The following is a 24,303-nucleotide window of genomic DNA, read 5'->3' on the forward strand; positions in this document are numbered from 1 at the left end:
ATACGTCAATCATGGATAAATGACGTTAGTGACTGATAAAATATTGATCAGTATTAATAGTACTTCAGTATTTTGACATATGTTTGACATGTCATGTTAGCCATTAATAATGGCTAAAATACATAAGTGATGGCTTAAACACATCAATGATGGAGAAACGACGTTAGTGACTGATAAAAGATTGATCAGCACTAACAGTATAGTTATCGCCAAAGCTAGTCCGCTCTGAAGTTGTTGCGAGCAGGTGTAGTCATACAATTTGCTATGGCGACGCGATTCATTTCTATATTCAGAGCGGACTAGTTTTACGCGGACTGTACATCGGTATTTCCACATTTGTTAAGAAAAAGACTATTGGATTTGACAGCCAGCGTTTATAGCGCTGATCAGTGGAGTGACGCCGAGGCCGGCATCGCCGTCAGCGACATCTGTACGATAGATGGCAGAGACGCAGTCAGCGCAGTTACAACTGTCAGTTAAGGTGCAGAGTCCACGGGCGGTGGCGATCGCTTCCCATTTGATCTGTTCATCCAAGGTTCCGGTTCGGTCTAGAAGGTTCTGGAAAGTTTGGTTTTTGCGTATTAATAATCAATCTATCCAACGTTTGACTTTTGACTTTTCGCTAATTTGCAGTTGAACGCTTGCTGACATTTGTCAATTTTTGTGTATTAGTTTTTTTTTGGTTTTTTGATCTTTGGTTGGTAATGGATAGATTGGTTATTAATAACGGGTGGTTTTGTAGTAAATAATTCAATTGCTAAATGAGTTTGGACGTTAAAAGACAAAAAAAAAACATAAAATATTTTTAAACGAGTCTTTTTAAAGATTAACTGGCCTTACTCTAGTGAGTTGTTGATTTTAATTATTATTAAATTGATTAATGATCGATAATACACTTTAATGTTCATTAATTAATTCTCTAACATAACAATGAAACACAACACAAAGATGAATATATGCTTTTTTTAAATAATTCTGTGTTATCTTTTGATATTATTAGAATGTGGACTAAAGTTATGTATGACACCATAGTTTAGTAAAGATTACTCACTCCTAACAAGAAAATGTACCCAGTTTAGAGAATTGAAATAGTTGCGTAAAAAAGTTTTGCAACGTCTCCGTGCTAAAATGTCCCTAAAATATTTGAAATAATTATTTAATTATTATGTAAATTACGCAGTATTAGTATAATACTAACTAAAGTATTATAATTTTCGCTAAAAACGTTTTTATTTGTCAAGAATTCAAAAAAAGAACTTACTAATAAGCCGTTTGTGGCTTCATTCAATTTCAAGGCGGCGAAGTATCTTTACTAATCTATGGAATGTGGCCTAAAGTTATGTATGACACATATGACACATTATGAAGTCGCCAGCCACACATGATACATATACAGGTATATACATAATAATATGACTGTGTTTATTTTTTTTGTATGAAAAGCAACAAGCAAAATCCAATGCATCCGACAAAATAAATATATATAAGGGTGGGTTAAAGCAGTGATAGCCTAGTGGTTAAGAAACGCGGCTTCTCGATCGAGGGGTCCGAGGTTCAAATCCCAGGCTCGCACCTCTGATTTTTCAAAATTATGTGCGTATTAGAAATCAATTATCACTTGCTTAAACGGTGAAGGAAAACATCGTGAGGAAACCTGCATACCTGAGAGATTTATAAAAAATCTCAAAGGTATGCGAAGTCTACCAATACGCACTTGGCCAGCGCGGTGGACTATGGCCTAATCCTTCTCATTCTGAGAGGAGACCCGTGCCCAGCAGTGGGACGTTAATGGGTTGATGATGATGATGATGAAGGGTGGGTTGCACCATGTAACTTTAACGTTTACAAAAGCTTTTATGTGTTGCACCAACTTAATTAATGATGGGAATGATGGAAAAGGCTGGAAGAAGAAAGGTTGGCAGAGAAAGTAGTCGTAGTTACGTAACATCCGAGAGTGGACCAGAATAGCCAGCGGCGCTGAGCTATTCCGCAGAACTTAAAGCAAGGAGGAGAGTAAGAAGCTGATAACCAACCTTCACTAGTTGGAGAGGCACTTTAAGAAGAAGACCAACTTAGTTACGGGTTATCTTCAACAACCCGTTACTGTCCCACTACTGGGCACGGGTCTCTTCTCAGGCTGAGAAGGAAAAGGCCATAGTTCACCGCGCTGGCCAAGTGCGAACTGATAGACATCACATACCTTGTAAATCTTTTTTTTTATAGATTTTTGTGGTGTACAGTTTTTCTTCATCGTTAAAGCAAGTGATAATTAAATTATAATGCGCACATTTATTTATTTATTTATTTACTCTTTATTGACCATGTTAAAAACAGTGTGGTACAAAAGGCGGACTTAATGCTAAATACCATTATCTCCCAGTCAACCTTAGGGATGTGCAGAAAAATTGAAGGCGGTACAACTATATTAAAAAAAAAAAAAATAACACATAACTTTGGAAAATCAGAGGTGCGTGCCTGGGATTTGAACCTTCGACGAATGAGGGAATGCCCCCTCGATTAAGAGGCCGAGTTTCTTAACCATTATTATAACTGCTTAGATTACGGTTAATATGACGTCATAATTAACATTTAACGTTAACCGGTCGATTTCGGTTATTTTTGCAACTACGGTATACTTCAACATCGACTAAATATTGTGGTGACAGCGACATAAATGACCTTAATGACAAATAACTTGGTGGAACAGAGAATTGTATTATTTTGGCAACTTCCATATATATTTAACGCCACCTAAAATTGTGGTAACAAAGACACAAATTACGTTAATGGCAAATAAATTGGTGCAACACAGAATTGTTACATTCTATCGCTACCGTCAAAGCTACTGTTATATTTAACTTTAACGCAAACTTTAAATGGGCCTTAGGTGCAACCCACCCTAAAACTTAACGTAAAATGACACGTGCACTAAGTATTCACTATTTGCACTAGTAGTGGCAAATATAAAACCATAAACATAAAAACGCAGTTGCAAAAGCGAAGTGTGGTTTTGTTCTAACCTTCGGCTGGCTACACATTATCTTTCATTGGAAAATATTTAGAGAAATATGACTATTTACCCGCATATACGCAATGGCCATAAACAAGTGACAAATGAAAACAAAATTCTGTTTATTTATCATTTTGTTTTCCTTTTAAAGTGAAACACGGCAGCGCTTAACATTGCTGTTAGAAGGCAGAAATAAGTGCGACATTTGTGCTCCCCGAGTTGAACCAAAAGGTTTCTACCACCTTCCATAACTTAAAGATTTTTAAGATTTATTTACGCATAATCATATTATAATGTGTAGTCCGCCATAATCTCAACATATATAACATCATAAAGCTTGCTACACCATTCATGTAAATTCTACGTATTTAATGCGAATTTCACTAATGATTCTTGACTCCATTGGCATCCAAACGTGTATAAGCTAAATCCGTAGCTTATCCTTCATGTTTAATTACATAACTAACATTAACTACTAAGTAATGACAAATTGAAGATGAATTCAAGATGAATAAATCAAGATGAATTTAGTTCAAACATTTCGACAAATTAAATGTTTCAACCAAATTTGATGACTATAATTGATGATAAAGAAATTTCGGAGACTTTAGCGAACTCCAAAAAACTAGTCAAAAAATTTATAACAAGATTGACAATAGGTAGTGTTACATACTCGTAAAAACGGCCATAGGAACATTCGAGACTCGAAAACTACCCGATTACTTCCTCTGTCTTAAAATTACAGTTTAGATAAAATTTTCAAAAAAGTCGTTTTAGTACAGACACAATTATTAAATTTACTTTTATGTTGGCATATAAGCGTATTTTTGTTATTACATGTATGTATTTCTCGTTGTTTGATTCCAGCCCACACAGCTTAATGGATTTTAACATATTAGGTGTCGTTAGATTCGTCTAAATTATGGAAATGACTAGTCTATATTTTAAAGCAGTCTATTTTTTTTTATTTTCTAGTTACATATGGAATGACGGACGGACAATGAAAGCGACAAGTGAATTGCTACGATATGAGATGACAGATTTCTCATTTACATTTCATTCTTCACTCAATCTACCTTCAACGTGATGTCCAACTCAAAACATTTATAGACAGATTTCAAAAGTAAACACTTTACTTTAGAAATCGAAAACTGTAGAATAAAATCCATCACTTACAGGTTAAATTTCTATTCACACGACAAGCTTAGTGTCCATAGGTCTTCCAGCGTCGCCCTTTCAGCCCTCTCGTGCCCTTCGAAGACTCCTCAGGGATGGTTGGCATCTGAATCTGGGGCCGCTTCATCGGACTCTCGAGGGTCTTAAGACCGTTAGGGCTTTCTATTCGAATGAGCCCGGTCTTCTACAAAAATACTCGGGCTTGCATCGATATAAGGGTAAGGCCGGTAAAACACTGACGACATTTTTATAGACTGCATTCTAAATTTGTCGTAAAATTGTATTTGTATTAAATAATAATTTGTCGGAAAAATTCTATCCGTTTGTCGGACTATTTGAACTTTTGTCGGAAATGTGTTATCAAATGAGTCAAGTCAATAAATGTACGACAAGTTTTTTTTTGTTATTCTTTCAAAGATAATGGAGGTGACTTGGAGAATATCTAGATCTAGATCTAAAAAGTGGAGAAATCTAGTGCTAATCTAAAAAGCACTACTGACGCAAACACTACCAATACAATTTTGAGACGAGTGCCAATGGTATCCCTACAATTTACTATAATATATACAATATATACAAAGTATGGGAGCAATAATGTATCACAAACGGGATTATACAAATTTGGCTAATTTAAAAAGCTTAAAATTTGGGTATAACTATTATTTTCTTTGCATGGGTGGCTTATAAGGCATGTTAGTATAGTGTCAAGTTAGCCCTTAGTAGTCAACCTTAAAGAAAGACTAAACTAAGTCCTAAAAAAGAAGTTATGGCCTTAAGTACGTATTTAGTCTTTCTTGAGGTTGGTTACGCAACTAGATTATTCGCAAGCTTTATAAAATTAAATAAAATGGTTAGTAAAGGTACATATATTAAATTGTAAAAAAGATAATATTATTGTATAAGGTGTAAATCGCAATGAAATTAAATCTATTGTCCTGAATTATTTATTTAATTATTAATTTGTCGCAAGAGTTCCAAAATGTCTTTATTTTGTCGGAAAAATTGTATCAAAGACAAATTAATATAAAAAAAGATTAGTCTACAGTCCACCTGATGGTAAGTGGCTACTGCTGCACATAGACATCTATAACAACCTCAGATAACGTTAAGGTACATACTACTTATTTCAGGCCTTATAATAATTATATTTACAATTTTAAAAATATTTATATACATTATATAACTGATAGTAATACACAATGAAGTGGAATTATGTTGCACCCGACATCAGGTCACACCTGAAGTCGGCCACAGATCAGCTACCCCTGGTGACTAAGTTGGAACGCCTCGTATCTCCCTTACTACACCATTTGAACTAGCACTAGCGCTAGTAAATGTAAATAAAAAAAAGTGTGTGTACCTAGTTATACTTTTTGGCGTTTAACAAAAAACAAATGCATAAACGTATTTTAAATAAAATAAATAAAACTTTTACAAAACAAAAATATTTTACAAATAGATTGATAGGTATTGTAACGGAACGTGACGTACCGTAGCGGAACGGAACGTAACGTAACGCAACACAACGTCACGTAACGCAACGTAACGTATCATATTATATGTGTATCCAAAAATATATTTTTCTGCAAAACTTGCAATTTTTACTAGCCAAAGTCATGATATATTTTTTTATAACTATCATTTTTGTATCACTCTCATCATTTGCCCAAACGCCCAAAGAAGAAATAACATCAAAAATGATGAAACAAGTTATTATTATTCACGTAACTGTCAATTTTGTAAATAATCACTATCATCTTTTTTCCCTGACTTCCCAAAGAAGAATTACATCAAAAATAAATAATGAAACTAGTATATTATCTTATATATAAAATTCTCATGTCACGATGTTAGTAACCGTACTGCTCCGAAACGGCTTTACCGATTTTCACCAAATTTTATATGCATATTCAGTAGGTCTGAGAATCAGCTACTATCTATTTTTCATATCCCTAAGTGATAAGGGTTGTTCACCCTTAATTTTTTTTATTTATATGACAACACAACGTTTACCGGATCAGCTAGTTTGTATATATAAGTTTTACTAAATGTAAATATGTTTAGGAAATAAATTTTAAAATATCAGAAAAAACTAATTATTATTCAACTCAAAGATACTCACTTGCATGACCTCCAGGTTGCTGGCCTTCCACATATCAGTATCACTGAGCTGCTGGTCCTTCGACCTGGTCTTCTTGGGCTTCTTCAGCATCGCACAGTACACCGACCAGTCCTCACTCGCGATCGACGACTCGTCGAATTGCAATGAGTTCGCGTCGTACGACGTCGAGGCGTCGTAGTCGTCGGGGTCCGGCTCCGAGTCGTAGTGATGAATCTGATCCAGGTCTTCCTGGAGAGTTGACGCCGAGTTCACCAAAGAGCTCTGGTTCTTCAGGCGGTGGTAATCTACGAGCTGCTGTGGAGAATATTTACCATAAATGCTATGAAGAAACATAGAAATAAATAATTCAGATATGTAGTATCTACTCTGCGGGCGGCAATTTTTGAAGCGGCAATATTTTAAAATACACATTTTAAAATTAATATCTACAGCAAAATCATTTTATTCCTTTCCCATGTTATTTTATTAATTTTTATTAGTTGCACTAACAAAGTGTACACCATCTCCTCCAATACAGGCTTGACTAAATAAGTTACAAACTAAGTGTCACCTCAATTATAGGCACAAACGGCATGCATTAATACCAACATTAACATTCATGTATTAAGACTTAACAACACGTTATAACGTATTAATCTTATTTTAATCACGGGCCAGAAAAGTCAGCTAATGTCATGCACGGCAAAATCATCCTACGCCCCGGGCGGCAGACTCATCCTATATCCCGGACAGCATATTCAACTAATGTCCCGGACGGCTAATTTATTTTATGCTCAAGGCGGCTGATTCTATATACGCCTCGTTGGCTGTTTTATTGCAAGGCCCGGGCGGCTTTTATTTTACGCTCTGGGCGGCAATTTTATCCTTCGCCCCGGGCGGCATAACTCTACGCTACGCTAGATAAATACCTGAGAGTGTCCACTGCCCGTGCTGTCGCGTCTCTCAACAGTGTCCCTCTCAGGACCGAACTGTAACAATACATAACTTTAAGTAAAAATAACAAACATTTAATAAATTAAAATATCACAGAATTAGTTATAGCGGTTACAAGCTGATTAGATTGCATTTCTAAAGTTTTATATAATATAGGAGTAGCAGACGAGTATGTAGTTTAACTGATAGTAAGTGGCTATTTCCGTACGTCGATATTTGTAATTAACTCTAGATAAAATTAGATAACTACTTGAGGCTGGCCACAGATGCAGGGGCCCTTGAGAACTAAGTTGAAATTGCTCGGAAGTATGTCTCTCTAACCACACCCTTCAAACCAGAACACAGCAGCGCTTAACACTGCTGTTATTAGGCAGAAATAGGTGTCCAGCGGCACCTCCAGCGGCACGCCGGCGGTGCCGCTGGAGTCGAACCATAGACGATTATACCACTTTTATAATAAACTAGCTGACCAAGCAAACTTTTTACCGCCTCAAAATCTATTTATCAAATATATTTCATACAAAATATAGCCTATGTTACTCGTGGATAATGTAGCTTTCGAATGGTGAAAGAATGTTTAAAATTGGTCCAGTAGTTTTTGGGCCTATTCATTACAACCAAACAACCAAACAAGCAAACAAAGTTTTCCTCTTTATAATATTAGTGTAGATAAACAAGTAAACAAAACGAAATAAATAAATAAACAACATATTAATACAATATTCATTGCAATAATGTTATATAGAAACATAAATAACACGGGTCAACATGAAATTTGACTTTGATTGCAAAGCATTAAATTTCGGTATTTTAGGTCGTAATAAGACGGAAAAAAAATATATGGCATGAAAAACTTTGCTTTTGTGCTTAGAAGACTGATTGAACGAAATTTTTAAAAATCTCGGATTTTAATTTTTGATTGAAAATAAAACTATTGAAATAAAAATGTTTATTATTTTTATTAAGTTTTACTATCAAATTAGCTTACAGAAAAGTGGAAAATAACTTAAAAGTGCACACTTTTACTTTTTCTTTTATGTTCATAGCTACTTTCTCTCAATAAACCCCAAATATAGTCACCCATCATGTTTTCATTGTATTGGCCTTGATAGCGTAGTTCAAAATTCATGATGTCCTGATGGAAACGTTCTCCTTACTCTTCGAAATAGGCTCCCATATTGTTTTTAAATTTATCCAAATGAGCATGCAGCATATGTACTTTTAATGACATCCTGCAGCCCATGGCCTTAAAATTTGTAAGCATATCCTCAACCAACTTTTCGTAGTTTTCAGCTTTATTATTTCCTAAAAATCCAGAAACTACTGCTTTAAAACTGTTCCAACTTGCTTTTTGAGTACGATTCAGCAACGTTGGAAATTTTTCATCGGCGAAAATCTGTCTTATTTGCGGACCAACAAAAACCCCAGCTTTAATCTTTGCTTCCGATAACTTCGGAAATTTTTTTTTTAAGTATCCAAAAGCTTTCGTGACGACATTTTAAGTTATTCTGGGCTTGTAAATAACACCTGATGGTTGTTTATCACTCGGGTGCCATCTAGCGGCACAGTGTAAACGTTAATAGCCCACTCTCACCGCGCGGTCTTTTTAAAAATATTAAAATCAATTAAAATTTATGAAAAAATTGAAAAATGAGTATTATTATTATAACTATCACAAAAGCAAACTTTATACCGAAAAAAGGTATTTTCTTTTCGTTTTGTGCATAACTAACTGGAAAATAATAGTATAAACTTTAGGACAAAGAACGAAAATTTTTTTGTAGAGTCGTGTAATATAAATTTAGTTCCGTTACCAATATAGCGCACATAACTTTCATCTCGTATTTGTAAGGACGTTGATAACTCCATTTAATCGATGCAGCGGGTGCAGGGACCACCCCCGGGGGTGGAGGGTGGTTCCGGGGTAATCTAGGCATCTAGGATTTCGCTTGTTATTTTGCACGGGTACAACCTTTGACATTTTATATTCATTTTAGCAACGCAATAGATTTAAATAAATCTATATTTAAAAAAGTTTTGAAAAGGCTTTTAGTGACGTCACATTTAATATTGGAGTAGCAGACGAGCATGCAGTCCACCTGATGGTAAGTGGCTACTGTCGCCCATGGACATGTGTCAACCCCAAATAAGATTAAAATCCTACCTGATGTTGGTCACAGATACGTCGCAACCCTTAGGGCTTAAGTTAAAACGCCTCGGAAAAGTATGTCTCCCATGCCTCACCCTTCAAACCAGAACCCAGCAGCGCTGCACTACTGTTATAACTTTTTTTTTTTTTTTATAATATAAGAGTAGCAGACGAGCATGCAGTCCACCTGATGGTAAGTGGCTACTGCCGCCCATGGACATCTGTAATCAACCCCAGATAGGATTAGATATTCCTACCTGAGGTCGGCCACAGATGCGCCGCTACCCCTGAGGACTAAGCTGGAACGCCTCAGAAAAGTCTGTCTCCCTTACCACACCCTTCAAACCGGAACACAGCAGCGCCTAACACTGCTGTTATAAGGCACAAATAGGCGTGGTAGTAGTGTCTCCAGAGTCGAAACACAAAGCATTCTGTTTTTGCGTTACTAAAAATATAACTTTCCTATTAGTGTTTATTATGTAGGTACTTTGTTCATAAAAAAAGTTCTCAAAAGGTAAGTAAAGTCTACCAATACGCACTTGGCCAGCGCGGTGGACTATGGCCTAATCCTTCTGATTCTGAGAGACCCGTGCCCAGCAGTGGGACAGTAATGAATTGACGACGACTTAATATAATAATTGTACCCACTATAAATTCAGATGTTTCTCAGTTGATTTTTAAATCAACCCTGACCCAAAAAGCGACTTTTCATTCAAACTTTCATCCCTTATTGTACACCCTTAATGGCTAATGGCATTTTACTAGCTAACCTTGACAGAAGCGAAAAATTGTTATGAAACGAAGAAAACTAGCGGTATGGTTTCTTTTTAGACAAAAGCATTACAATTTATAAAGAACTGAAATTTAAAATATGTGTACATACAGGTAAAGATACATATTATAAATAGATACACATTACACATTACATTATCCGTAAAGTCATAGATATAAAAATACTAGTAATTTTATAATATACTTACATAGCATACAGGGATAGCCTAGTGGTTAAGAAACTCGGTCTCTCGATCGAGGGGTCCGAGGTTCAAATCCCAGGCACACGCATGCAGATTTCCTTACGATGTTTTCCTTTACCGTTTAAGTAAGTGATAATTAATTTCTAATACGCACATAACTTTGAAAAATCAGAGGTGTGTGCCTGCGATTTGAACCTCGAACCCCTCGATCAAGAGACCGAGTTTCTTAACCACTAGGCTATCACTGCAAAAACATAAAATTTAATCATACCTACTTTATTTCAACAGAAAGAAAAATACATTTATTGAAGAGCCATATAAATTCTATCAACAAAGAGAACCTTTGCTACGAAATAAATATAAAATAACAAGTTCAGTGTAAATCGATGCAGCACAGTAAACACAGCACAAAAATTCCGGAAAATTTCATTTCCCTTTGGAAAATGCAGGATTTTTTTATTATTTGCTTCACTCCGAGATAGACGGACTGCTTGATTTTTGTTTTTTGTGTCGGGGAGAGCATCGATCGAGCCAGGCTAGGTAAAATATATTTATCCTGTAATGAAGGTGCTAGAACGTTTTGTGGTTCGACTCCGGTGGTACCCCCTACACCTATTTCTGTTATAACAGCAGTGTCAAGCGCTGTTGTATTCTGGTTTGAAGGGAGTGGTAAGGAAGACTTATTTTTCCGAGCCGTCCCTGCTTAGTCCTAAAGGGTAGCAGCGTATCTGTGGCCGAACTCAGGTAGGAATGCTAATCCTATCTGGGGTTGATTATAGATGTCCATGGGCGGCAGTAGCCATTTATCATCAGGATTGCATGTTTTTAGTGCGATAAAAATCGTACCTAAGACCGTCTCACGTCTAAGCTGGAATGCCTCAGAAACGTACCTATTTCTCCCTTACCTCATAAAATCCTCCTTAAGTATATGATTAACTTAAATAACTTTAGAATGATACTAAAATTTATTAAAAATTGCACGCCCTTAGGGTATACACAGAGAATCCACTACCATTGTAAACACCATCATTTTATGTAGGTACCTGTTTTTTTAGCATTAATTACTAATTATCATGAGACCCGTGCCCAGCAGTGGGATAGTAAAAGGTTGATAATCTATACCAAGCCTAATAGACAAATCATTGAAATTGTAAACGTTAGTAATCTCAAAGTGCAGTACCGATCGATAAGGCAGCCTGAATGGTATTATGAACGGTGGGCGGGCACAGGAGGGCTCCCGTAAAGCCTTCAAAGTTACGGAAATGGAACCGTTGACTGCGAAGCGATTAGACTTCTAATATAGTGACAGAACTAAATGAAACTTGTCTACGTAATATGAGGAACTTCTCTAACATTTATTGTTAAATGTTAATGTTAAAAAGGTTTCGTTCTTTTCGTTTTTATGTATGACTAGCTGACCCGGCAAACTTTGTACCGCCTCAAAATCTATTTATCAAATATATTTCATATAAAATATAGCCTATGTTACTAGTAGATAATGTAGCATTCGAATGGTGAAAGAATTTTTGAAATCGGTCCAGTAGTTTTGAGCCTATTCATTACAACCAAACAAACAAAGTTTTCCTCTTTATAATATTAGTGTAGAAGTAGCAAATGATGCTCCACCTGGTGGTAAGTGGCTACTGCCGCCCATGGGCATCTGCTATCAAGTCATTATTATTTTTATTGTGAAACATATTTAGGTAGAGTTTTTTACAAGGCTTTACAACTCCAGATAAGATAAAAATCCCACTTGAAGTCGACCACAGATCCGTTGCTACCCCTGAGGACTAAGTTAGAACCCCTCAGATATACTTATCTGTGTGTGAATGAAGGGTGAGATATGCGATACATAACTACTGGCACAGTATAAGGATATATTATACTGTGCTACTGGTATGGGCGAATACTTTGCATATAAGGAAAATAATCAGCTGCTATATTGACATACATATTTTTTTCATGTTATTGAAATAAATTTAATTAAATTAAACATATTTGACATTAATATACATAATTGACTAAAATAACTAAAAATTATTAGATAGATAGATTATTTATTTCAAGAACTTAAGCAACAACAACAAATTATAACACATAATAAACAATGAAATCCAAAAATACACATATGGAAACACAAACTTAATTATGAACTTATTGACTAAATTTTCTTAAGAAATAAAATTACACAAAATATAAAAAAAAACTGAAAATAATAAAGTAAATTAAAAAATAAAAACAAACAAAATACATAATCGAGTGTTGCAGCTAAAGTCTGTGAAAAAGGTTCCGGAGCTCAGAAAAAAAACGAGATTGGATCTCGGCAACTGATTTTCAGCCCGGACCGTATGTGAACGTTGCTCGGAAGGCTGTGCAGTATACATCGTGCCAAGTGTTGTAAACGGGAGAAAAAAAATGAAAAAAATCTTCTACCCTTTTTTTATTAATTTTACTTGTATTACTTGTATATAATAATATTGTATATTACTTGTATTATGAACTTTATATTGCACACTATTTTCATAGTAGAATGTAAGAATATATGAAAAATTTGTCATCATTTACCATAACTACATTCTGGCAATAAATAATTTTCATTTCATTTCTTTACCACACCCTTCTAACCAGAACACAGCAGCGTTCAACAGTGCTGTTAATTAGCAGAAAGAGTGAGGTGATGCCGCGAGAGTCGAACCACAAAACGTTCTACCACCTTCAATGTAGCATGTAGTCAATCTGATGCGAAACATTGGAGAAATTGAATATAAATAAGCGATAGATTAAGTCTTGCCGTGCAGCAAGGAAACGCCGCCAGCGTTTTGGGAACCATGCCTCGCACGGCAATTTTAGATGGCTTATTTTATTTATAATTTTTTTGTATATATTTTGTAAATAAGTCCATTTTTAGTTTATATTTAACATTTAATGTATGTTAGTAATTAAAAATGTATCAATAAAATGGAAATAAAAATATATTTTAATAGCGATAGACTCATTTAATTAACCATCCCCTAATAGGTACCTATTTAATCCCAATGACTGTATCAAAGGTATAGACATCGCGAGAAATCAATATACGTATAGATCATGTCTCGTCCACGGTGCCATGGCTACGCTAGGAAGGGTGGGGTGTTACGTCACAGGCGGAAAGTCAGGGAATTTGTAAAGTATCTAGTAGCTGCCGCCCATGGACATCTGTAATCAACTTCAGAGAAGATTAGATTCATACCCGAGGTCAGCCACAGATGTGCCGCTATCCTTGAGAATTTGAAGGTGGTAGAACACTTTGTGGTTCGACTCCGGCGGCACCACCGCCACACCTATTTCTACCTAGTAACAGCAGTGTTAGCCGCTGCTGTGTTCCGGTTTGAAAGGTGTGGTAAGGGAGACAGACTTTTCCGAGGCGTTCCAGCTTAGTCCTCAGGGGTAGCGGCGCATCTGTGGCCGACCTCAAGTAGGAATATCTAATCCTATCTGGGGTTGATTACAGATGTCCATGGGCGCCAGTAGCCACTTACCATCAGGTGGACTTCATGCTCGTCTGCTACTCTTACATTATAAAAAAAAAGTACATAGCGGTTTATAAGGCTAATAAAAATACGGAACCCTAATAGTGTTAAAACAGTTTTTTGGTAAATATCATCTAATAAACCGTTAATAAGTAACAGCTTCTCAGTCAGACCATTTATAATAACAATGTGACTATTTGTACAGGTACTGGACTAATAAATTATATTTATTCGTACATTTATTCAATTTTTTTTTTAAATATATTTATTCGTACATTTATTTAATTTTTTTTTCTTTAAACAATGTGACAAATTCAATTTTTTTTTTAAATATATTTATTCGTACATTTATTCAATTGGTTAGGTTAGGTTAGTATTTTTTTTTTAATTGATTTCGAACGGGCTGATGGCGATCGACGTCATTTTTTGATGTTAAGAGCTTAGTTTCTAAAATCGATCGGTAGAGCCGTTTAAAAGTTATTAAAAAAAAACATTTCAAAAAAATTTTTTTTTTAGTTTTTTTTGAGATTTCTCAAAATCTACCGGTTCGAATCGGATAATAATAAATTGTTTGTCCAGTACCCGTATTAATAATTATAAATTATTCGTACGGTAACCGTATTAATAGACTCAGCCTTATAATAAAGGTATTGACATCGAGATAGGTAAGTATAGATCATGTCTGATCCACGGTGCCATGGCTACACTGGGAAGGGTGGGGTGTTACGTCATAAGTGAAAAACGAGGTATTTTGTGTAGTGCCTATTTAATACTACGGTTTACGGCAAATACGATATGCAAGTAAATGTTTGTCGATAATCATCATCAACCCGTTACTGTCCTACTGCTGGGCACGGGTCTCCTCTCAGAATGAGAAGGATTAAGCCGTAGTCCATGCTGGCCAAGTGCGTATTGGTAGACTTGACATACCTTTGAGATTTTTTCTATAAATCTCTTAGGTGTGCAGGTTTCCTCATGATGTTTTCCTTCACCGTTTAAGCGAGTGATCATTAATTTCTAATATGCACATAACTTTGACAAATCAGAGGTGCGTGCCTGGGATTTGAACCTCGGACCCCTCGATCGAGAGGCCGAGTTTCTTAACCACTAGGCTATCACAGCTTTGCGATATTAGCATAGCATTCATAGGCAGCCAGGTAACTTGAATGTCTAGTTTGTATACACTGAAATATAGTAATGTCTACAGACTTGTGACTAACTTTTAAAGGCGGTTGAACCGTTTGTGGTTAGACTCTGGCGGCACCACCGCCACACCTATTTCTGTATAACAGCAGTGTTAGGCCCTGCTGTGTTCCGGTTTGAAGCTGCTGATTCGTCATGGCCAAGCCTAAACTCCTAAAGTAGAGGCGTGATGGACCGGTTTGTGCGGTAAGCACTAAGGAAGGATTTTTGATATTCGACCTTTAAGGGGCTCTTATCGGGGTAAAAAATTCGTTTGAGTGTCCGCCAATTTTGAAGCAAGCTCTATCTCACTTTTTGGCTTTCTGGTTAGAAATCATGAAAAACCTATTTTACCGTTTTTTGCTAAATCCTAACGGTCTTATTCATAAAAAGTTATAGCACACTTATAACGTTGCTATAGTACGATTGTCAAAAATTGTTATTCATAAACGCATTTTAGGCACTAAACCGTTCTATAAACCTTCTATAACTTATAGAGGCCAGAACCCTACTATAACAGTGCTATAAGGCAAAGATGGCCGACACTCAACAGCTGATTCGTGATTACTAACCTAATTTGACAATACGTTTTTAATCAATTATGTCAATGTCCATTTTGTATACAAACTTGAAATAATTTATTTTAATATCCGATATATAACATTATTATATCACTATTTTAAATTACAATGCAAATTTTACAAAGCTTGGATTATTAAAAATCTAGAAAACCGTCCACTTCGAAGAACATTGCACCAAAGAGTGATCTGTTTTCATTAGACTATAGGAAGCGTTATCGCTTTAATAAATCGACAGTAAATTTTATAATTGATCTCGTACGTAATGATCGTAAATTAGATCGCAGAGGTCCTGGTACACCTTCTGAAATACAGGGTCTACTGCCATAAGATATTGCGAATGTTTACAAAACGAAACTTAATTGAATTTAACTTTATTTAATTATATCAATATTACATAAAACATTAATATCCAACCAATTTTCACTCCTTTATCTTTTAACAACTTTTGCTTCACATCCCATTTTAACAAATAAAATATTTTTAAATTCGCGGTATTTAAAAATGCAATGACACTGACATGTGATTTGGTTTTATCGACAACCCATTGACAAGAATGTCAAGACAGAATATTTTTTAGTACGAAATAATGTCATTTAATGATGTTTATCTATGGGTATTCGTCAATTTGTTCGCCGAACTTCACTATAATGGCAACATTTTCATTTATAGTTGACTTTAGCGACACATTAGTTATAGAAGGTTTATGGAACGTTTATGAATAAGCAATTTTATAGAACGTTTTATAAGCTTATTGAACACTTTAACTAATAAGTGCTTAAAACCTTCTATAAGCATTTTTTATGAATAAGACCGTAAGAGGCTAAGAGTGTTCTTAGCAAATGTGTATTTGGGCTAAAAAAATGTACTAAGTATATTATTATATGGGAAATTATAAAACGATTGAATAAAAAAAAACTTAGCGACTGATAATGACATACTGTTTTAATAACTTGTGCGACTACATTACTAAGTGAGCGACTGGAAATATAGAGAGACAACTTTAGTATTAAGATAGATTAGGTTTTTTCATATTGAATTGGTTAGGTTAGGTTGGAACATATAAGACAATATAAAAATAAGTGAGCAGGGCGCGGTAGCGCCCTGCGAGCTGGTGGGCCCAATCTATATGAATTCCGACCTTACCATTATTCATGATCAATGACACGAGCACACAATATTCTACTTATTATAGTATTTTTCAAAGTGGTTTTTGTATTCCAAACACTTCATTTAAAATAAAATGCTGCTCAGTATTAAAAAAAAACATTTGCTAAATATTGAATAAAACGCAGACGTAATGTCTACACTTAGACAAATATTAGGTCGCTCAAATATAATGAAGCTTCTCATTTCGTATTTTAAGTAACTCACATTAATGTTTGTAAGTTGCTGTTCTGTTGATTTCTCGTCACTCGCAGCCAGTCGCTCACTTAGTAATACTATAACCAAAATTCATTATTTTTGTCATTCAAAACTTTTATTTGCAGTCACTCGTTTAAATACTACCCTTATTATATTATGAGTAGAACCACGCGTATTGCAGTTGAACCACGAATGATTTTTAATTATATCATCATCAACCCATTACTGTCCCACTGCTGGGCACGGGTCTCCTCTCAGAATGAGAAGGATTAGGCCATAGTCCACCGCGCTGGCCAAGTGCGTATTGGTAGACTTCAATAAATAGACCTTTAAGATTTTTTTTTTATAAATCTCTCAGATATGCAGGTTTCCTCACGATGTTTTCCTTCACCGTTTAAGCAAGTGATTATTAAATTCTAATACGCATATAAATTTGAAAATCAGAGGTATTTGAGCCCTGGATTTGAACCTCGGACCCCTCGATCGAAGGCCGCGTTTCTTAACCACTAGGCTATCACTGCTTTTACTAGGCTATCACTGCTTTAATTATATATGATCTATTAAGTACCTATTTAATAACAACATATCTGTATCGAAGGTATTGACATCGAGATAGGTAAATCAATATATTATATGTATAATATAGATCATGTCTGGTCCACGGTACCACGGCTACGTTGTCGCGAGGGGTGGGGTGTGGCATTACAAGCGGAAAACCAGGGCATTAGGCAAGTGTCTAGGATACTATGCACTGATATGAAGTAATGTAAAATTGTCAAAAAAATATTCATGGAATTTTTTATTGTAAATTTTATGTTTTGTGTTGTTACTAATTTGTTTTGCTAGTTATCATTAATGAGAATTGTCCCACTGCTGGGCACAAGTTAAAGCAGTGATAGCCTAGTGGTTAAGAAACTCGGCCTCTCGATCGAAGGGTCCGAGGTTCAAATCCCAGGCACGCACCTCTGTTTTTTCAAAGTTATGTGCGTATTAGAAATTAATTATCACTTGCTAAACGGTGAAGGAAAACATCATGAGGAAACCTGTATACCTGCGAGATTTAAAAAAAGAAAAAAAAACTCTAAGGTATGTGAAGTCTACCAATACGCACTTGTCCAGTGCGGTGGACTATGGCCTAATCCTTCTCATTCTGAGAGGAGACCCGTGCCCAGCAGTGGGACAGTAATGGGTTGATGATGATGATGATGACTGTCTCTCTGCTTATATCAGTAGCACTTATATCATAGTTAATTGGCACAGATCGGAACTAGTGGGCAACAGTTGCGGTTGTTTCAGTATTACCATGCTCAGTCAGCATTATAATGGTTGCGTATGGTTCGTATTGTTCCTTACAAATTAAAAATATAAACTTTTATATAAACGTTGTTCATGCCTATAATTGGCTCTCATACGAGCCTTATTATTAATACTACTAAAGTGTACTTCTAAGTACTATATAATGTATTGTGTGTGTTGCTGTATAAAATAATTTTGTTGGGGTTTGATCACAACATGTCTATCACGAAGGTATTGAAACTCGATATACATAAATCAATACGTATAATACGTATAGTTCCTGTCTGCTCTGACGGTGCCATGGCTACGCTGCCGAGGGGTGGGGTGTTATAACAAAAGTGGTAAACCAGGATTTTTGTGAAGTATCTAGAAAAATATACCAAGTATGACTAATACTAAATCACAAATCATAAAATTGAAAATCTTTTTTTTATCTATTTTTTTATAACATAATTTATTTGATGGTAAATGGCTACTGCGAAATAGCATTCAGTTTACTTGATGGTAAATGGCTATTGCTGCATGAGCATCTTTAATCAACCTCAGATAAGATTAGATTCTTACCTGAGGTCGACCAAAAAAGCGTTATTACTCTTTAGGACTAAGTTGGAACGTGTTGGATAAGTATGTCTCTCTTACACTTTTCAAAACTGAACACAGCAGCGCTTAGCACTGCTGTTATAACAGAAATAGGTGTGACGATTATAATATACTAGCTGACCTGGCAAACTTTGTACCGCCTCAAAATCTATTTATCAAATATATTTCATATAAAATATAGCCTATGTTACTCGTGGATAATGTAGCTTTCGAATGGTGAAAGAATTTTTAAAATCGGTCTAGTAGTTTTTGAGTCTATTCATTACAATCAAACAAAGAAACAAAGTTTTCCTCTTTATAATATTTGTATAGCTGAAATTTACTAATGTCAAATCACACAATTCCGTGCGAGCAATATACGCTTAAAATGGAATACAAAGTTGTTTTTTTTTGTTTCCACCTGATTGTAAGTGGCTACTGTCGCACATAGACATATGCAATCAACCCCTGATAAGATTAGATTCCTACCCGAGGTCGTCCACACCCCCACTAACCCTGAGGACTAAGCTGGAATGCATCAGATAAGTATGTCCCTTATACACCAAATCTAATATATCTTCTCATTTAATTAATTAATTAATAATGAATTCTTGGAAAGTTTTAAAAACAGATTCACAAAACGCCCATATTCAGCGTTGCACTACAACATTCCCAGACTCCGAATACACAAACACAGATGGACAGTGTAATTACACGGTGTGTATGTGTGTACAGGTATGGTTGGAGTTGTGGTAATGTAGAGTAGGAAATTGATTAGAACGCGTTGTGGAAGGCTCGCTGTAATATAATGATGTTTCGGCTTCTTTTTATATACTTACTTTATATATGTACTAGCTGACCCGGCAAACTTTGTACCGCCTCAAAATCTATTTATCAAATATATTTCATATAAAATATAGCCTATGTTACTCGTGGATAAATTAGCTTTCTAATGGTGAAAGAATTTTCAAAATCGGTCCAGTAGTTTTTTAGCCTATTCATTACAATCAAACAAACAAACAAAGTTTTCCTCTTTATAATATTAGTATAGATAACTTTTAATAAAAACATAACTAGACTACAGGTATATAGTATGAATGTATATATTGTAAATATGTTTTTTATGAATAATGTAATGTAAATGTACATGTAATATAAAAACATTACCCTCCAAGGTCGTGTAAAAAGACCTTTGTGTCTTTAACATATTGTGTAGTTTCAGGCTTGTGAGACATACATACATACAATACATACGCTCGGAAAACATTACCCTCCACAAGTAGAACTGAGGTTCGACTCCGGCGGCACCACCGCCACACCTATTTCTACCTAATAACAGCAGTGTTAAGCGCTGCTGTGTTCTGGTTCGTAGGGTGTGGTAAGGGAGACATACTTTTCCGAGGCGTTCCAGCTTAGTCTTTAAGGGTAGCAGCGCATCTGTGACCGACCTCAGATAGGAATATCTAATCCTATCTGGGGTTGATTGCAGATGTCCATGGGCGGCAGTAGCCACTTACCATCAGGTGAACTGCATGCTCGTCTGCTACTTCTATATTATAAAAAAGTAGTGTAAAAAGATACCTATACGTCTTCTACATATTTTATAGTTTAAGGTTTATAGTAATGAAGTTTCAGGGCGATCGGAGGGTGGTTTCCGAGGGGGTAGAACAGTACCTATGCTTTTAAAAGCTTAGCGACGCTGATAAAATTATTACTCTGTCCTTTGGTCCGGAAAATCGAACCTGGACCAACACGGTAGATACGTAAAAGTTGATGCAATGGTCCTTGTCGCGAGGCACCTCCGACACACCTATTTCTGATTTAAAATAGTTAAGCGTTGCTGGGTTCTGGTTAAGAGGTAAGAGGTTTTCCTTTATCGTTAAAGCAAGTGGGAATTAAATTCTTAAACGCACACAACTTAGAAAAACAAGAGATGCGTGCCTGGGATTGAACCTTCGATCAAGAGGCCGAGTTTCTTAACCACTAGGCTATCACTGCTTAGTCCCTGTCCCTGTAGTTCAGGGACCAGAATAGAGCTACGGTATCCCCTGCCTGTCGTAAGAGGCGACTAAAAGGGGCTTCCCGGGTTGCGGACGGCAAAAGTGGGAGCTCGAACCGCCCGGCCAGCGGCCCCGGGAAGGACGACGGTATGTGTGGTCGCATACCGTCGTACGCACCAGACGGTGTGGCGAGCGTCCAGCTCACCTGGGGGCAGCCCGACGGGGCAACGCGCTAAGAGGACTCCGGTTGCGTTCCTTTGGAGATCCCGAAATCTTTTACGCAACGTCGAGGACGGCCACAGGGAAGGGTTTAGTGCGGTATCACCGGGTACTTTTCGAAAGATTCCCCTTCGTAAAAAAATATAATAAAAAAGGCTATTACTACTAGCATTGAGTATAGAGCGTTTTAAACAATTAAAGTATACTTACATCTTCATCCTCGCTGTCAAAGAGTGCCAGCATGGAGAAGTCAGGGGGTGACTCGGTGAACCCTCGGCTGGTTGATGGAATCGGAGACGGCGGCTTGTCCACTGTTGGGCAAATCATTATCAACATATATATATTGTCCCATGGTCTGGGTCTCTTATCAGAAAAGGTAAGGAAGGTGATATAACCGGTATGTCGGAACTGTAGTGGTTCGACTCCAGCGGCACCACCGCTTCACTTATTTCTACCTAGTGACATCAGTGTTAAGCGGTCATGAGTTCTGGTTTGAAGGGTGTGGTAAGTGAGACATACTTTTACAAAGTTTTATGGAGAAGAAAATCGTGAAGACACCTGCTCACCTGAGAGATCTTGCAAAGAAGATCTTAAAGATGTGAAGTCTATCAATTCGCACTTGGTCAGCGCGGTGGACTATGGCCTAACGTTTCTCACTCTGAGAGAGCCGTGCCGGCATTGAGACACTAATGGGTTGAAGACGAAGAATTCTTACTTAGTCTTCAGACAAATAGCTCCAGATATAGACTCCACAGGTAGCCCATTTGGCTCCTAACCAACTTTCGAACGTAATATATTTTTTTTATAATATAGGAGTAGCAGACGAGCATACAGTCCACCTGATGGTAAGTAGAAAAGATTAGACCTTATCTGAAGTCGGCTGCAGATGCGCCGCTACCCTTGAGGACTAAGCTGGAATGCCTCGAAAAAGTATGTCTCCCTTACCACACCCTTGAAACCAGAACACATCAGCGCTACACTGCTGTTATTAGGTAGAAATAGGTGTGGCGGTGGTGTCGCCAGAGTGAACCATACAGGGTTCTACCACCTTCAGAATATGAAAAATTTGTAAGTCTTCAGACGGTAACCTAGGATAGAACGAATCTTATTTACGATAGGTCACAGAGGTCAAACAGCCAGATGTAGACTCTACAGGTAGCCCATTTGGATCTCAGCCAAGTTTGGAAGGTAATAGAACGCGTAGCTAGATTTATTATTTAGACTAATTTCACGGAATGTACCTTGTGTGTGCACTTTACAAGAGATAGATTTGTGGATTATTAGATTGATTTATTAATAATCAATCTATCTAATGTTTTGCCAATTAAAATTTCAATTACAAGATTATTATTATTTTGTAGTATTTTGCAGTGATAGCCTAGTGGTTAAGAAACTCGGCCTCTCAATCGAGGGGTCCGAGGTTCAAATACCAGGCCTCTAATTTTTCAAAGTTATGTGCGTATTAGAAATTAATTATCACTTATTACAATGTTTCATTACTTTTCTGTAGAATTAAAAATGTAATAAAGGTATATTAATACATTTATCTTTCAATTAAAAGGTTAACTCAACCCTTGTAGATAAGGGAAGATGGCCGCCCCGATTACGTCAATTGGTTTCGTTGGAAGCTTCTCGAAGATAATTAAGAAATTGATCTTAAATTACGTAAGGTTGATAGGGAAATATTGATTACTTTCGTTAAATATTAAAGGTACTACCGCCTACACCTATTTCTGTTATAACAGCAGTGTAGCGCTGCTGTGTTCTGGTTTGAAGGGTGTGGTAGGAGACATACCTGTCCAAGGCGTTCTAGCTTAGTCCTCAGAGGTAGCGGAGTAGAGGTAGAGTGACCGATCTCATGTAGGAATCTAATCTTATCTGTTGTTGTTTAATTAAGCGGTTTGTATAGAAAATTGATTGAACTTTTTAATAGAAAAATCTATTTTGAAAAATAAATAAAAATACACGTCCAAAACCGGAAGTGAAATTTTCAAAATATTTTTTCAAAAACTGCGACCTCATGTAGGAGGTAGGTTTTCATTGGCGGCAGTAGCCACTTACCATCAGGACTGTATGCTCGTCTGCTACTTCAATACTAGACCATTTTCAAGGAAAATTTCTTGTAAAAATCAGCAATTTCTTTATGTAAAGTTCTAAAGTTCTTTTTTGTCTTTATCGTGTGTATGTGAAATAAATAAAGGTTCTCATGTACCTTTTTCAGTGCTGGTTCCCTGAAGCAGGTTTTCAGTTGAGGGTTGATCCCCATGCTCTCGGCTCCGCGCCTTGAACAACCCAAACTTAGATGGGGCCATATCTGTAGAAAAATTCTAAAGTTAAAAAAACATACACGAGGGTGAGAAAAGTCGCGAAATCGCAGTACGTCTTTTTCATGAAATTTCTGAATCGCAAAACGTATTTTTTATGAGTTTCTCATTTCAAAAATAAATGTATCAAAAAATACAAGAGAAGGACAAAAGTCGCGAAATAGCAGAACGTCTTTTTTGTAAAATGTCTTTATCGCAAAACGTCTTTTTACGACTGTCTCAGTTGCAAAGTATATCTTTCTAACATGTTTTAATTCTCTTAACTTCTCTTTACTTAAAGTCATGAAACGTAAATTTCGTAAAATGTTTATCGCAAAAGTTATCTCCATAAAACTCAATCGAAAACCGTTTTTTTACGATAGTCTCAATGTCAGAACGTATCTTTCCTAAAATATCTTAATTATATAAATATAATAGGAATAGAGAATGGTGGTAGAAACCTTTGTGGTTCGACTCCGGCGGCACCACCGCCACACCTATTTCTACCTCATAACGCAACACATCTGTAATCGGCTTCAGGTATTGAAGGTGATTGAACCATTTGTGGATCGACTCCGGTAGCACCGTCACACCTATTCCTGCCTCATAACAACATTGTTAAGCGCTGCTGTGTTCTGGTTTGAAGGGTGTGGTAAGAGAGACATACTTTGAGGCGTTCAAACTCAGTCTTCAGGGATAGCGGCGCATCTGTGGCCGACCTCAGGTTGGAATATCTGATCCTATCTGGTGTTGATTATAGATGTTCATGGGCGGCAGTAGCCACTTACCATCACGTGGTTTGCATGCTCGTCTGCTACTTCTATATATAAAATATATAAAAATGCTTATAATATCTTCTCATAAAGTAGTAAAACGTCTTTTACATAAAATGTCTCTGTTACAAAAGT

General features: G+C 36.4%; 1 protein-coding gene across 1 annotated transcript; it reads right to left on the minus strand.

Annotated features, from left to right (window-relative positions):
• On the minus strand, positions 1-23,404 carry LOC140748485 (uncharacterized). The gene is made up of 5 exons (XM_073081297.1): positions 23,305-23,404; positions 21,303-21,403; positions 7,217-7,276; positions 6,309-6,602; positions 1-558 (listed from the first exon to the last, which is right to left on the minus strand). Exons 1-5 carry the CDS (start codon positions 23,402-23,404, stop codon positions 352-354), a joined length of 762 nt encoding a protein of 253 aa, XP_072937398.1. The 3' UTR covers positions 1-351.
• Positions 23,405-24,303: the final 899 nt, after the last annotated feature.

Source organism: Epargyreus clarus, unplaced genomic scaffold (assembly GCF_041222505.1).
Source record: "Epargyreus clarus isolate Ecla_fem2 unplaced genomic scaffold, WU_Ecla_fem_2.2 ptg000016l, whole genome shotgun sequence".
Lineage (NCBI taxonomy): Eukaryota > Metazoa > Arthropoda > Insecta > Lepidoptera > Hesperiidae > Epargyreus > Epargyreus clarus.

What these genes read in the sequence shown, in the direction of transcription:
- LOC140748485 (XM_073081297.1), bottom strand. Translation starts at nt 23,404, where the DNA reads ATGGCCCCATCTAAGTTTGGGTTGTTCAAGGCGCGGAGCCGAGAGCAT. An exon ending in GGGAACCAGCACTGAAAAAG is followed by an intron (nt 21,404 to 23,304) that starts GTACATGAGAAC and finishes TTTGCCCAACAG; the next exon opens with TGGACAAGCCGCCGTCTCCG. An exon ending in GCAACCTGGAGGTCATGCAA is followed by an intron (nt 559 to 6,308) that starts GTGAGTATCTTT and finishes CAAACTTTCCAG; the next exon opens with AACCTTCTAGACCGAACCGG.